The sequence below is a fragment of the Rhipicephalus microplus genome, chromosome X (genome assembly GCF_043290135.1).
Source record: "Rhipicephalus microplus isolate Deutch F79 chromosome X, USDA_Rmic, whole genome shotgun sequence".
NCBI lineage: Eukaryota > Metazoa > Arthropoda > Arachnida > Ixodida > Ixodidae > Rhipicephalus > Rhipicephalus microplus.
In genome coordinates this window covers 42492981-42509431 of record NC_134710.1, presented here as the reverse complement: position 1 = coordinate 42509431, position 16451 = coordinate 42492981, and the positions used below count along the sequence as shown (strand labels likewise).

Here is a 16451-nt window from a genome sequence, read left to right as displayed (position 1 = left end):
GGTCATTGCAGCAGCGTCAATACTACTGTCAGTTTGTTGGTGACATGCACTTGAAGCAGTCACGTGCAAGAAGGGAGCACCGAACACCACTATGTTGTATTTATCTGTTGCCTAATAAAAATGTACAGTACCTGTTACAGTGGCTCTACATTTAATTCCCAGCCAAGCAAATAGTTGAGGACTGCTAACACGACAGGATTTATTTTGTTAATTGGTCGTACTTGCGCATGTGTGTGTGGTCTTCATCGTGTCTCTTCATTTTCAGTGCCTCGCGACGTAGTTACACGCACATTTATCGGGTGCTGTTGGGAAACAATAGGCATAGCATGTGTTTGAACATAGCTTCAGCTGGCATTTTAGTGACACCACGGCAATGCAGTCTGCTTGTGTTGCTAGTTGGCATTTTTTGTCGCCATTTAGAGTACTATCTATCTGTGGGGATGCACTAAAGTGGTAGTCACTGGTCAGCTGGCCATTACGTTCCGAAGTGCTTTTGTGGCATAATGCAATGTTGGCCACAAGTGCGCTGGGAAGTGTTCTAATAACTGTGCTACCACTTTTTGTTGTCACATTGTTATGCTAACACCATCCTGCCATCACTTATTGTGGTGCGAAAAGGGGGAAAAAAAGCGATAGCGAAGCTTTCTTGTTTTTATGTTGGTCACCAGGTACAATGTTGCTTAGCCACATTGTAAAACACTCTATGGTTTTCAATGTAGCTGAGATTGACAAACCTCTAAATAAAAAATTTTCATGAATCCTCAAAAGATTTCATCAAAAGGTTTGTTATTTAGAGGTTTGGCATTATATAATGTGCTACAGGTAAACACGTGTATATAGTTATTTGTTTTCTGTAAAATGCACTGCAAAATGAATCATTTGTTTTAATGACACATTGCTCCATAGTAATTAATGCCCAAAACCACGATATTGTTATGAAGGGCATTGGTAATGGAGGGCTTTCGAAAGTTTGACCACCTGGGGTTCTTAAATGTCCACCTAGATAAAAGTACATGGGCCTCTAGCTTTTCGCCTCCCATCAAAATGCATCCAGTATAACTGGAATTCAGTCCAGTGACCAGCAGGTCAGCAATAACATTAATAGCGTGCGTGTATGATTCAAGAGCTAGTCGCATTCATTGATAAGGCTTCACTTTATGTAGATACCAACTGGAGCAGAGTCTGTCTTTTTTCTTTCTCTCCCCTATAAGGACAGACAGACGTTGTTTTATGCTCACAATTAAGAATATGTGCTTTTTCCTATAATATATTGAAACTTTCAAGAGCTGGCCTATTTCTTATGTTAATCTATCAGCTATGTAGCACTGTGGTACTGTATATGTGTGGGCTTTGTCAAAATGTTACCCACTAATGTGAAGCACCATGGTTTCTTACAGTTTTGAGTTATGCAGCTTATCATTTTCATCTATATTGATAACAAATACCTATTCTGCACTTAACAAGTTCTGGAATGTATGTATGTATGTAAACAGTGCTATTTCTGGAAATTCATATGTAAGGGGCTACTGATGGTCCACTTTGATTCACTACTGTTTAGTATTGCCAAAATGCAAATTAAGGGGAGATGTGAATCAAAAATGCCCCGTCGCGGTGGTCCAGTGGCTAAGGTTTCGGCTGCTGAACCGCAGGTTGCGGGATCGAATCCCGAGTGCGGCAGCTGCATTTCCGATGGAGACAAAAGTGCTGTAAGCCTGTGTGCTCACATTTGGGTAGACGTTACAGAACCCCAGGTGGTTGAAATTTCTCGAGCCCTTCACTACGGCATCTCTCACAATCATACGGGTGGTTTTGGGACGTTAAACTACACATATCAATCATGAATCGAAAATGCAAGTTTTTTTTTTTTTTTTCAGAATTGCACACTTTTTGTTTTTTATTTGTTTTCACAAGCATAGTTTCTCTACTTTCAGACCAAAAAAAAACAAAAAAATGTGAAGATCGCAATTAAATTTGAAGTAGGTCAAAATTGCTTTCACAGATGCAAGGTGGTGGCTAAAAACTAAAAAAAAAAAGCTCATTCTCTAGAGTTTCCTGGAAATCATCATGCTGCTTGCCATTGCATTTCCCATGAGGAGTTGTCTAGTGCCACATGCTCAAAATAACCATGATTGCCGAGCTTCATGATGGAAGCAATCATCTTAAACAACATAACTTTTCCGCATAGATGAATTTTCACGCGTACCTTTAAAATGGATTTTTCTCAAGAGGAACTTTTGGGCAACTTCTTGAGTTTGGACGCCATGTTTTTGGCACTTCTGATGACCTGATCAGGATGAAATTTTCGGCACTCATTCTTTAACATGTGAAGGGTGCAAGTATCTCTTTTAGAACTTGATATTGCTTGTATGATTTTTATGAAACTAAGGTAAGCAAATAATATGGGCTGAGGGTTCTGATAATTATACACATTACATTTTTTTTTTCATTGAAATGTTTTTGATTTTTATAGTTATTTGCATTATGTGGTTAATGTGGATCAATATGGGTCATTAATGGCTCAGAACATTGAAAGTTTAGTGGCATAAAAGGCTTGTCCAAAGGAACTATACACATTGACATGACATGAAATGAAATCTATGAAACTTGCTATAAGACTAATTACATATTTGAAATCAGCATAAACACTTATATATACAGCAAAAATTTCATTGCCCTAGGCTAGAGATTTACACACTTTTTTTTCTCAAGTTGCATCTCCCCTCAATGGAAACCTGTTTACCTCAATTTTATAGTGTCAGTTTTCAATATGTACCTATAGGACATTGCTCAGATGCCTTACAATGTGTGTTCATGAACTCTTGTTTTTCTAATTCTAGGCCCAAGAAGCAATCGCAACACACAAGATTAGTGGTATAGCAGGGACTCGGAACAGACTGGCCAGACCAGATGGCATTGCACTTGGTAGGTGCTTAGTGTCATTATAGATCTGTGAGATATCTGTGCTCTTCAGACGTATAGTGTATATAAATTGTTATGCTCTAGTGCTTCTAGAAAGAAAAAAATGTGAGAAAACTGTCAATCATAATTGTGGAGCACTGTAGAGGGATACCTTACAATACTGCATCTAACACATTGACAGGCAGAAGTCTAAGCAGAGCCACCTTTGTCATTGCTTTACTATGCGTCAGCTAAAGGCTTTAATGTACGTTTTATGCATAAGTCATTTCTAAACACTCTTCCTTCCTTCTATTACAATATTAAATATTTGTGCTGTTGCGACGTCCTTTAAGTCGATAGATATTACATATAATTAATACAGGCGGGAGGCCTGCAGTCGGTGTGGCGGGTAATTTTCCACTGCCAATTCTGCAGGTTGGGCGGACATGGACAGTGATTCGGAGAACCTACCAGAGATGTTGGAGGACCCTTTCGCACCTGAACCATTTGTGGGAGCTGGGGACAGCTTGGACATTGACAACAATGTGTAAGTGCATGAGTATTACTGCTTCCTGTTATATGCATACATATGTGGGCTGATGTCATGAGCCATCGCTGTAGGTCGAGGAGAGGCAGGGAGGGATGAGTTCGTGCCTGTGCCCTTTCAAAATTGTGTGCACACCCACACTTGCACGCACGTACACGTGCGTTGAGAGAGAGACGGTTGAAGCTCTGATTTGATAAAGGGATGATCACACACAAATTCTGTTAAATCTGGAAGTTTGTAAAATAAAAAAAATTAACAGATAAAATGTGCAAGTGCATGAGTATCACCACCACTACCTGTTATATACATACACGTGTGGGCTAATGTTGTGAGCCATTGGTGTAGCCAGAGGGGAGGGGGAGAGGGGTTCGTGCCTTTGCTTTTTCAAAGTTGCGTGTGTGTGTGCATGTGTGCGCACGTGTATGTGTGTGTGTGTGTGTGTGTGTGTGTGTGTGTGTGTGTGTGTGTGTGTGTGTGTGTGTGTGTGTGTGTGTGTGTGTGTGGGCATGCACACACACACACACATACACAGTTGAAATTTGGACTTGATAAAGGGACGGCCACACATAAACTTAGTTAAACCTGGAAGTCATTAAAATAAAAAAATTGATTTTTCGGGCTATCAAAGTTTAAAATGGTAACGTTGTGACATCCAAAAGCCACCACAGCATTATATTTGCCGCTGATTGGTATCAGTATGCATGAAAAGTATACCAAGGTGGTCAGGACACGAAGGCTCCTGCAAACAGGCCAAGTAGACGGTGATATCCAGCTATAACAGGCTGCTGATACGCAGTGACTGGGAGAACAAATGCAGGGATTGCATGAGAAGGAAAAAAAAAAAACAAGGAGTCAGTCACGTTATGAAATAATGTAAACAGCCACCATAGTGTTTGTGTGATACATTTTCAGGGGCAATAAACCACTGCTGCCCCTGGTGCCATCTAGTATGTAAAGAGCCCTACCTACTGTCAAGATTGTTGTTCCATGCTTAGGTGCAGCATGCACGTCCGTCAAAACAAAGCTAGGATTGTGACTAGGGCGACCAAGTATTTTAATGTGGTAGCGTTTAGAGTGCAAACTCCAAGGAAAACTTGTCTACAAGAAAATTAGAAAGAAATCGATTTCCGAACCCAACTATGCTTTAACATCAATTTATACACCAAACAAAAGCAGTGAAAAACTTTATATTGCCACACATGCTCTTTTCTTTCTGTGTTTTATGTTGCCGGCCCTTGCACGTGTAGAAACTGCCTTGTCAAATTGCACCAGAATGTGTGGGAGCATTTCAGATTATCTTAGGATCATTCGTTAGCTTGAATGCACAAACGTGAACTGCTGAGTTCATTCTCGAACAAATGCGGCTACCAGTGATAACTCTAAAATGTTCAACTCCGCATGTATAAATGCCGACGCGCTTTGCCATGGATCAATTTTTTGACGACTGACGCTGCATACGCCTATGTCAGTGTACAGCGTGCATTGCTTGCTTCATTTGTAGTTTCCATTTCACGGCCACGAGTTTGGCCAAATAAAGAGTTTCATCTTGGACAGGCTGACTACTGCCTTCATCCACATCCTGACCGCGTGACAATATATAGAACATTGGGCAGCAGGAAACACCTCAAAAAGTTGGCCTTTCTGCACAAACTTCTGGATTTTCCTCAAGGAAGAGGCCTTTGATGGATGCAGCTGGAAGGCTAGTGGGGCTAGGAGTATAGTGCACCAAGCTAGTTGAATCTAGTACCATTTGCCATCACATCCTTTTCACTCCTATGATTTCTTACCTTTGTGCTGGTGGCCCATCGTGCAAACTCTCTATTCGCTTCTCAAGTCATCTATTAACGTGATGGATGCTATGAAACAGAAGAGCGTGATGTTTCTGCAAAGCAACGAAAATCAATATAGTTGAGTTTGTGGTAAGGAAGCTTTACATCGCTGCAGTGTACAGCATCACACGAAGCACACTGTGTACAGTATTGAACGACGCAGGCATATGGGTAAAGACAGACTATATGCTTCCATCCCCCATTGCGTATGCACCGTTGCATATGAAGATTCTGGCGTGCTGTTTACACCTGTACCGTAATTTCGTGCATGTAACTCGCCCTTCTATATAACCCCGCGTCTACAACTACAAATTGCAGAAAAATACAAATAAAAAATATGTACACTCAAACCTAATTATCACAAAGTTGCATCTTATACAAAAATAAGTTCGTTATATTCAAAAATGTGTTAAAAAAGTATATTCTAACACTATAGTTATTGCAAGACTATTCCTCATTTAATTCGTTATAGCCAATATTTTGTTACATCCGGGTGTGTTATATTAAGGTTTGAGTGTATGTAAAGGCAGTGCACTTAAATCAACTTGCCCTCCTAAATTAAGGCAGCAAATGCAATAAGTGAACTGAAAGTTATTTATCAAATTATCAGATATATCAAACTGATTCCCACCTTTTTTTTCGAATTTGATTTATGGGGGCTCAATTGTATGTATATGCACATTCATAATGGTGATAGCCCATGTGTAACTGAGTAATAACATCGGAATAACCAAGAATATGTAAAGCCGGTAGGGGATGTGCCAGTAAGTTGACTCCTACCAACCAGATTCGTGTCTCCAAATTACGACATGTAGCCTCATGAAACACATAGGAGAGGCATGTTTGAGCCTGTTATATTATTCATCGTTCTCCCTTAAACAGTCATTGGCACAACATTTAGTTTGGCTTATATATAAACTCGCCCGAAAATCCAGCATCTTGTAGATATACAGTAATACCTTGGTGATACAAATCTGATGGAGTCACCAAAAATATTCGTATCATCTAAAATTTATATCACCAAAAAACATAAAAAGCTAGTATGCAACAAAAGAAAGCTAGCATATGTCTTCATTTATTGTTTCTCAGGGCCACAGAAATGGCATGAAAAACTCTGAGGAAGTACCAGTAAAGTTTCAAGATCTCAGCGATCACACTTGTGCTCATAAATGTACGCCGCATGCGCATATGTGTAATTAGTGAGCCGAATGTGTTGTGACCCGTGACAGCTAGTAGCCCCTTCCTAAAGTGCACTTTTTTTTGCATGAAGCCAGAGTACCATGGCGAAAGGGGCCTGAAAAGTGCTTGTAATGCAATATATGAGAACTAGAAAATTTTACTACCGCTGCCCTTTGTTTCTGTTATTTTTCAATTGTGATGGTGCTGGAAATGCTTTTCGGCAAATTTGAGGCCGTGCCCACGCAATAGACCTCTCCCTGTTTGTAAACAGTGTGACGTCACTGCGGGCAACCCGCCCACCATACCCTCTCCCAAAGCAGGCGCTGGTTGGCTAGAAAGTTCCGCTGGTGGCATCTTTCTGCATAGCAGAGCTGCGTGTCTACATTCCTTTGACAGAAATTTCTATATTGCTATGTTCTAAAGTTACAGCTTTTCAAAGAAGGTGGTCGCGGAAGGGTCACTGCTCATAGTGTGGAAATTTGTTCGTCGTAGATGGATGGATGGATGAAGAAACTTTAGAAAAAAGTACTGTGAGACGCGACTAGCACGCAGTAGGCTTCACCCACGTAGATGGCAGCCATAAAAAAGTCTGATCTTTTTTGAAAGCGAACGCTTTGAATGCACATGGTGACAGGCACTTTGAGGAATGTTTGCATCGCATGGATGTAAACTTATTCAATTTCTATCGTGGCATGTGTAATGCAATTTTAAACGAGGTACAGCACTCGCGGCAACATGATTTTGAGCTGCTGTGCGTGACTTCACAGGTAAGATTCTCACTTATTGCCCAAAAGTAGCATCGGAGATGAATGAAAAAAAGAAAAAAAGAAACAGTTCTTGTCATGTGTTCGGCTGAGGTTAACATATCCTCGTGAAAATGAAATTCTGCCACTGTGTTTCTCAATAACCCAGTGAAAATTCATTATCTGGCACAGTTACCTTGCTGCATTTGACACCTATAATGTGTTTTCATCCCTACATTGCTCCTTTAGGCTTGATACACAAACTTCTAATGCGCATTGTCATTTCATAAGGATCGAGCCGTAAAAGTACATAGTAGATAAGAAACGAAAATTTCCACTGTTTCCTATAACACATATCAGGTATCCGATAGTACGAGTTATAGCCGTGGTGAAGCGTATATGCAGATTCGGCAACGCTACAACATGCTTGTACTTCATGCGTAGTCGTATATATCACCCGTAGATGCCGCTGCATTATAATTGCACTTTGATTTTTCTGCACGCCGCGCATACGCTGAGATGTACCCACTCGCAGATGATCGCATCAAATGCATTTTTACATTGACTAAAATGTCAGATAGTGAAGTTCCATCGACAACCAGTTACTGCAACCAGCCCACAACGAATGCCAAAGTTTTCGCAAACAGGACGCATCGTGTTATTCACACTGCACAGACCACGCACAATATTAAGTTTCACCGTCCGTAAAGGTGAGCCAATATTGTCGATGCCTTTCAATGCACACTACACACCACAGTCAACACTGCACATTTTCGAAGACGATACCACTGTTCATCACACTGGCCGCCACATGTGTTCACTTATCCGAGATAAACAGCCAGCCAGCATGGCAAATATTTCATCACTCATTTTACCACACACCTAGATGTTCTCTGACACATACCACAGCTAATATTGCCACTGTGAGATGAAGATTAAGCTTTTAGAGAGAAAAAAAAAAAAAACTTGCCCCAAGCAGCGAGCGACTGCACTCCACTCAGCCACCAGCGGGAGTGTTTTGCCAACCACCCCCTTGCACGTGCACCAGTGATGTCACACTGTGACGTACTCCGGTAGAGGTCTATTGGGAGGCACTCGGGCAAGTTAGGGACTGTGCCAGGCTCCATGTCCCGAAAAATCATGTGTGTCCGCTCACTTTTTCGGTCCTTCTCTACTTTTCTTAGAACGTTGCGCGCAGAATCTCTGAGGCTAATAATGCGCCACTAATAGCCAAACTGGCGGCGAGGCGTGCATGCCCACACTTGGGCGTCCTACAGCCACTCATGATTTTCGCGTCTACTGTGACAGTTCGCGTCTGCTGTGACAGCACAGGTTTGTACCAGTGCCATAGCATACATTCATATCAAACGCCGTGTGGTGGACATCGGTTTGCTACAATCGTTACATTACAGGCTAATAGGCTTTGGCCAGGATAGAAGAAAAATTTTTATCACCCCAAAATTTATGTGAGCTGTAATCACACTGAGGTGCTACGGCAGTGCGAAATGCACCTTGCATAAAAGGCATGGAGCACTTCTGCTCGCATTCAGGCCTGGCCCTTCGAGAAATGATGCGGGTGCAGAGCCTGGAGAACTTACTTTGTGCAGAAAAAGCCACCAGAACATCGTGCTGATTAACAACCTGTTTCAGGTTGCACAAAATGTTGTGCAAATGGAACAACTATGCTATGCTCAAAATGTAGCTTTACGGCACGTTGCATGAGTTGTTGCTTAAACTTTAGTCATTTGTGTTAAATAGGAGGCTTCAGTGATCTGCACATTCCTTGCAAAGCATTTTTGTCGATTACTGGGACCACCCACTTAGTTTCTTATTATTATCAATCAAAATTTTTGTAGCATGCTGGAAATAAATAACAGACAACAGCAAAGACAGCAGGACACATCAGCGAGTACGATGTCTGCACACTAGTGTTCTGTGCTAAACGTTTCTTCACATTCCGTGTGCATGATAAAGTAATTTGTGGTGAGATATTGCACTGCTGGCCACATGTACGTCAGCCATTTCCAGATGTGCTTGTTTTTTGGACTGATGATACTATCCAGAAGTGGTGGTTAAAACCTAGCGTAGCTGTTAAAAGGACCGACAACAGGCCAGAAATTGTGATTAATCTCTGTAGAAATGAAAGGACCACGAAATGTAGTGACAAATTCCAGCATTCTTTTTTGCCTTGTGACTGGTATTTACATTTTTAAATTGTGACTAAAAGTAACAAAAACCATTGTCGCACAGCCTAGCAGAAGAGCCTTGAAGCTGGATTATGGAATATGGAGTCTATCACTTTGCTGTATGGGGTAGTGAGGTCTGATGCTGTTACACGCACCAGTCCTCAATATTGGAGTATGTATATTGCTACCCAGCCCTCTCCATTCTGTGCTACTTACATCGTAAAAGGAGTTGTACGATGAAAAGCGGTGCTGCCGTCGTGGCTGCCCGTGAACTAAGTAGAGCCATGGCACATGCCCGCAAAGCCCAGGCTTGCACAGTAAACCACCTCCCTTGAACACGAACCACTCTCAGGCTCACTGTTTGTAACATGTGAGTAAACGACTTCATATTCGCTGTAGATACAAAAATTCTAATGACAAATCTTTCATGGTGTTTTCCACTTTGCCATTTTGTGATTAGGCTCACTGACGTGTAAGCTTGCTGTCGTGCTAATAAAAATAGGCACCATAAAAATTGGTTGTCGGTTCTTTTAAGTTTGTGTATCAGCTATCGCTGAACCTTGCCTAAAGCATAAGCTGCATTTTTAAATGCCTTCTTTTGAAATGCAGTGTTTTGTAAGTATTAGAAGTGTGAGTTTCTTGTGGCATGTTTTTATTGTACATTTTATTGGACTTGTAAAAAAAATTGCCCTGTTTGGGTTATATTTTGCAAAAGTACTGCATGCAGGAAGGTGTTAAGATGCAAATAATATTTGTGCATTTCTTGGGTATGCATATGTAGTATGACACTAAATGAACATCAATGAAACATTTGACATCAAGAAACACTTGACACAGAGCTTCTATTATAAACTTATTTGGCTGCCAGTGTTGACAACATAAGTAATCACCCTGTATTCAAAACCACTTTGATATATTTTATGATAAATGGTGCAACTAGCAAGCCATTGTATTATTAACTTTAATTGACAAGTCTTAAGCTGTTTGTGCTTCAAAATATGTACAGGTGTCATCTGTATAGTGAGTTTATATTTTCATAACACAAGCCTTGCATAACATTTCTACAATGATAATGTGTGGCACAGTTGCAGCTGGGGTGGAAATTCCTGCCTTATAAATTGTGGGACTGACCTGCATTGTGGGCTGTTGTTCTAGGTTTTGTAAAAAGATTGAAAATATAAAAAAATGTTTCACGCTTATAAATATTGTTTGGAAGTGGCCTCAGTTCAGCTCCATGTAGCCACCCTGTTTGAGGATATCGTAGCTGCGAGCACTTCAGTCTTAAGAAAAAGTCAGCTTGCCATGCGATTTATGGTGTTGACAAAGCAGGTTTAAAAAAAAGAATCTTAAACTCCCCTTTGGTGGTGATAAATGCATCTGGTGCCACTGGTTCAACATGCACGCAAAATCGCATCTCGCCACCAGTTAGCGGTGGCAAGTCAGTGATAAAAAGAGTCGGTAACATACGGCGACTAAGACATAAGTGTTTTTTAGTGATGATTTTTGAGTGGCAGAATTTTTATGTTGATATTGATAACTTTTGTTTTGTGTCTTGGCATATTACAATGATGTATGGAATTTTTTTAGATGCCGAGCATCTTTTGCTTACGGGTATGTAACGTGTCAACCGGCATCCGCACTCGCACTACAGAAGTGCAACTCTCCTCCTTCCCTCACCCCAACAGCTGCACGTTACTCTCTCCACTTCTCCCCTACCACCTGCTTGCGCTCGCTCCCCCATTGTGCAAGCGCGTGCCCTCCCCCCTCTCTCCTATCCTACGCTCCCCTCTCCTGCCTCACAATGCCGACAAAGGGAGCGTCGGCTAACCTACGCTCTTTCCCCCCTCTCTTTCAGACATTTCTCTTCACGGTGGCTTGCAAAACTGACGCAGGCAGTGTCTGCTAGCGAGTTTCTTGATTGAGAAAACCGAAACCGACAGCTCGTGTTGCATGACCGTTCCCTGGCCACCCCATATATATATATATATATGTATATATATATATATATATATGTATATATATATATATATATATATATATATATATATATATATATATATATATATATATATATATATATATATATATATATATATATATATAGGCATTGGATCTTGACCACCAAGGTAGTGCTGGTGGAGAGATTTCTCCTGTGCGTCGTTGAACAATAGATATTCGCAGTGCGCGTGTTAACTAAAAAATTACACAATTTTTCTGATGGGGACCACGAGGTGATGCGGAGCATCGTGGGAGTTTCGAACACCGCAGTCATGCGATGCATGGTACCAAACCAAGTTAGCAATGTAGTAACACGCAAGGTTCACCACAAAGGTAACACCACTAACTGGTAAACGCTGTCGTTAAAAACACCCTTGCAGCTCCCCACGATGCTCCGCATCACTCCACGGTCTCCTTCAAGGAGATAGTACGAGTTTTATTTCAGATATCTATTTGAACTTCACTTGTATTGGTTGCTTTATTTTGATGTTTCAAAAATGGCAGTGTAGTGCATAAAAAATTCCATTAGTCTAAAAAATGAGTTAATGTAGTTAATTTCTCATGTGATGTGTGATGTGCTATATTCCGCTCCTTTTCTGGTTGAGATGCCCCTCATTACACTAGTAGGAAGCTTGTCACCCTAGTAAGGAGAATTTTAAGGGCTCAATTTTCTTCGCTAAGCACAACAATAATTAAATTAGACGAGGAAGCCACGAAAAGTAGAGGGGATGTCATTTTTAGTAATTATGATGTGACTGTAAAGAAAGTGGACGAAAAGATAAATTGCCACTGGCAGGGACCGAACCTGTGACTGTAGAAGCTAGATACTTTACTTACGCTGAATAGTAATTATAAATGAGACATTGCTTGCAGTATTTTGACTGTGCTGTAAGTTTGTCTTTTCAATTTGGTTTCACAAAGCAGCACTCAACAGAAACTGCCCTACTAATGCAAAAAGAAATCATACTCGATGCATTTGAAAAGGAAATATATACACTTGGAATTTTTGTAGATTTCTCAAAAGCATTTGACAGAATCAACCACATTACATTAATTAAAAAACTAGAACACTACGGTTTTCGGGGGAACTTTATAAGTGTCATAAAAACCTATTTGAAATACCGACAGCAAAAAGTAGATATAAATGGCTACGCATCTAGTTTTAAAAAACTGTCACATGGCGTGCCCCAAGGAAGTATTCTGGGTCCCCTGCTTTTTAATCTGTATGTGAACGACTTGACAAACATCGATAACAATACAACATTTATTATTTATGCAGATGATACCAGCTTATTTTTTAAAGACTGCGATTTGCATAAACTAGTTGACAAAGCAAATAGTGTCTTGAAACTGCTGCACATTTGGAGCATAAGAAATTCGCTAATTATAAACACCTCAAAAACAAAATCTGTGCTCTTTCGTCCAATAAATAAGCCCGTAAACTGCGATTTATCATTAGTGATTGGCTCAGAATCTATAAGGATTGAACCGATAGTGAAAACTCTGGGAGTTTTTTTCCACGAAAACATGCTATGGAAGGATCAGGCTGAGTTTGTCCATGCTAAACTTTCTCGTACTGTAGGTATCTTATCGCGCTTACGTTTTCTCTTGCCACAAAAAATTAAACTCTTACTATATAATTCGCTATTTTTATCTACATTAAGCTATTGCTATCTAGTATGGGGCACCACATCGGAAAAGAACTTAGGCCGAATATATAGATTACAGAAAAAGGCTGTGCGCATAATTACAGGTGTTCCTCGCGATGAACATTCCAAACCCATTTTCGAAGCCCTTAATTTACAACCAATGCCTGAGATATACAATACAATTTTAATGAAGCGATATCGTACTTCCTTAAAGAATCACGACTCTTTTCTTACTGATTTAGCGCGTTTGACACCCTATACCTGCCCCTATAGCACACGAGCTACCGATGACTGGAAAATTCCTTACACACGTACTAACTATGGTCGCCAGATGATGAGCTACTTACTGCCACTAACCTTAAACAGTTTCTTACAATAAACCATTTATACTGCTCCGTTCTGTAAATGTTTTTCAACGTGTTAATAAAATGCAAATCGGCATGACCTTGAAGTACATGTTTTGATATTGTATAATAACTGATGATCTCATGCTGCTGTTGCTGTTGCTATGTTGTCAAATGGTGCGAAAGCCTTTGTCAAGCCTTAATGGCTTTTTGCTTTCGCCCCACAGCATCACTGTTGTGACTTTTGTAATGTCTCCTGTGATGTCGGAATAAACTGAATTGAATTGTGGTACACCAAAGGGGGTCTGTGAACCCCGGAGAGTCTGTGAAGCCATTTTTGGAGGTTCGCTATAGCTATTCCAGAAAAAAAAAAAGTATTTCAGAAGGCACACCAAGTTCTGTTACAGTGGCCCCCCTCCTCACCTTCTTTTTCTTCTTCTCTTTTTTTTTTTAATGCTTCACCACATAACAGCTTTGCGGAGCTGTTTCCGTCCACCTCAGTGGTGGCACGGTGCTCGGCTGCTGATGTGGCGGTGAAGAGTTAAATCACAGCCGCCGCGGTCGCATTTATATAGAGGCAAAATGGTACGCGTACTGTGCGATATCAATGCATATTGATCACCAGGTAGTCAAAATTTTTGGAGCCCTCTGCTGCAGCATCTCTCATAATTAACTGGTAGCTTTGGGACTTAAAACCCAGATACTATTACCTAATGTTTCCCCTTCTCCATGAGATGGCTGCAGAGCTTTTGGTGCAGTTTTCTACTACATTTGCACGCGAGCATAGTTTTTCTAGTCTTGCATATTTGGAAGAGCAGACATAGCTAGACACTGGTTCTTGAAAGGTCCCCGAAAAATCAATAGCTGAGAATCACTGCCTTAAACAATTGTGTATGTTTACTGTGACAGATGCAATGCTCTATTTTCTCTATTTAACGTTTGAGGCTCAGAAATTCAGTCATCCTAAAAAAGCCATGCTGCTTTCATACTATCATTTATGAATGAATTATTAAATTAAGAAAGTAGCTTGATGCCTGCTGTAAGGAAAGGACACAAAAGCACTGTGTGTTAGGTACAATTTGCGGCAAAAAAGGACTTAAAAACGCCGAGGAACGTCAAACCAAAACTGAAGAAGACGAGCGGAGGGCAGGTGGCACGAAGGCGATAACAAGAAATGAAAAAGAAGAGAAGAGGAAGAAGGAACGTGCGGAAAAAAGTAGCTCGAGGGTGGAGGCCACGAAGGCAGACGAAGCGGTGTGCCGCTCGAGAGGACGAGTTCCTGGCAGCGTTCCTGAGCCGGACGTGGGACCCGTACGTGTCGGCCAAGTCGAGCTCCGGTGTGTCTGTTCGAGGTCGAGTCCGTCGGCCTGTACACCTGTATATGTATGCTCAGTTGTTTCCTACTAGCCACATACGACTTAAATTGTTCCAGCATGAGGTTTTGCCAGGTCTTTTCTCCATTTCCAATGTCCTTCGTCGTGAATGTTGTGTGTTTTTTATGTGGTTTTGTGTCATCATCACTGATTTCTATTTGAGCACTTTTCACTTAAAGCTTTTCAACAAGCAATGCTGCTTCTGCAGGTGTGCCATTTATGTAGCGTCAGATAAAAAGTATGTCGACTGGGTAACTTAACGCATGGATGTACAGTATGTTTCACTGTTAAAGGAAATACTCAAATGAACACTATCAATATTGCTAGCGCTCTAACAGCTAGTGTATAAGGAAACAATCTTCATGCATGTGACTAATCTGTCAAGAGGAGTCAGAACTCTCAACCACCACTAGTCCTATGGGAATCAAAACCACTATGCTTCTGTAAGGTAGAAAAATCTAAACATGCTGTGAACCCAGGTGTTCCCTTTAACAGTGGATTCGTCTATACATACGAGGTCTGTTAGAAAAGTATCCGACCTCTGGTGAAAGAAAAAAACTGCCATAGTTTGAGCGTTACAAACCTAATCCCCCTCAAGGCAGTCCCTTTGGGACTCCACACACTTCTCCCAGCGGTGCTGCCATTGTTGGAAGCATTTTGAGGAAGCCTCTTTCGGAATGGAGTTTAGCTGAGCTGTCGTTGCAGCCATAATGTTTTCTTGAGTTTGGGAAACAGCCAGAAGTCGCAGGGCACTATATCAGGAGAGAAGGAGGCTGTTGAACTACAGGAGTCAGACTTTTCGCCTGAAAAATCTGAACCAAGTGTGAGGAATGTGCAAGAGCATTGTCGTGATGGATGCGTCAGTTTCCTGTTGACCACAACGCAGGTTTCTTGCGCCGCACAGCATCACGCTGCCGACTGAGGACATCCCTGTATTACTCTTTGGTAATTGTTTGACCTTGTGGTGTGTACTGCGGGAGTTAAAAAAAGCACTCAGTATCACGTTGCTGCACACTTCGTGGGCCTTCTTTGGTCTTGGGGACTTGGAATGCTTCGACTGTGACGACTGGGATTTAGTTTCCGGGTCGTACTCGTACACCCACGACTCGTCACCAGTGATAATGGTGTTGATGAAGTTAGGGTCACTGCTTGTGAAATGCAGCGTGTCCATGAGACTTCAACATGAAGTTTGTGGGGTCTCGGCGAGGCGAACGGGCGCCTCGCCACGCCACGCTCTTGGAGTGAACGGACACAGCAGACGCGGTCGGTACAAAGCACACAACATACATACATTTATTAACTAATTTAGACGACGATATCGTTCGCCGAATGTTACATCAATTTTAATTAACACGCTACTATACAAACAACATAACGCAGTGACACACTAAACACACAATAACATGATAAACACACACTAACACACCCAACACACTAACACATACCCAAGGCGGCGTCGCTAACGCCTGACTTTCCACGGGGGACCCCAGCGCGAAGCCCGCGGTGCCGAGCACCGGGGACCCACGCTGCAGACAACCGTTCGCGGCAGCCGCCACGCGCAGAAGAGGCTCGCTCAACTCTCGCCCACCACCAAGGCCTGCCTTCCGCCAGGGGCCAGCGCCGGCGCCATCACTCCACCAACAGTGGTACTCAAAGCGAACACAACGCCATCTATCGCTTGGCGGTGGTCACCACCGAAATAAAG

The 16451-nt window shown here is 41.7% G+C and overlaps 1 protein-coding gene across 1 annotated transcript in view; it reads left to right on the top strand.

Moving 5' to 3' along the window:
- LOC119175869 (receptor expression-enhancing protein 2) overlaps positions 1 to 16451 on the top strand; it is a 75508-nt gene that overhangs the window by 46112 nt on the left and 12945 nt on the right. Inside the window, exons 6-7 of the mRNA XM_037426885.2 lie at positions 2838 to 2922; positions 3334 to 3445. Of these exons, the coding sequence (XP_037282782.1) occupies positions 2838 to 2922; positions 3334 to 3445 (197 nt within the window). The remainder of the gene's footprint in view (positions 1 to 2837; positions 2923 to 3333; positions 3446 to 16451) is intronic.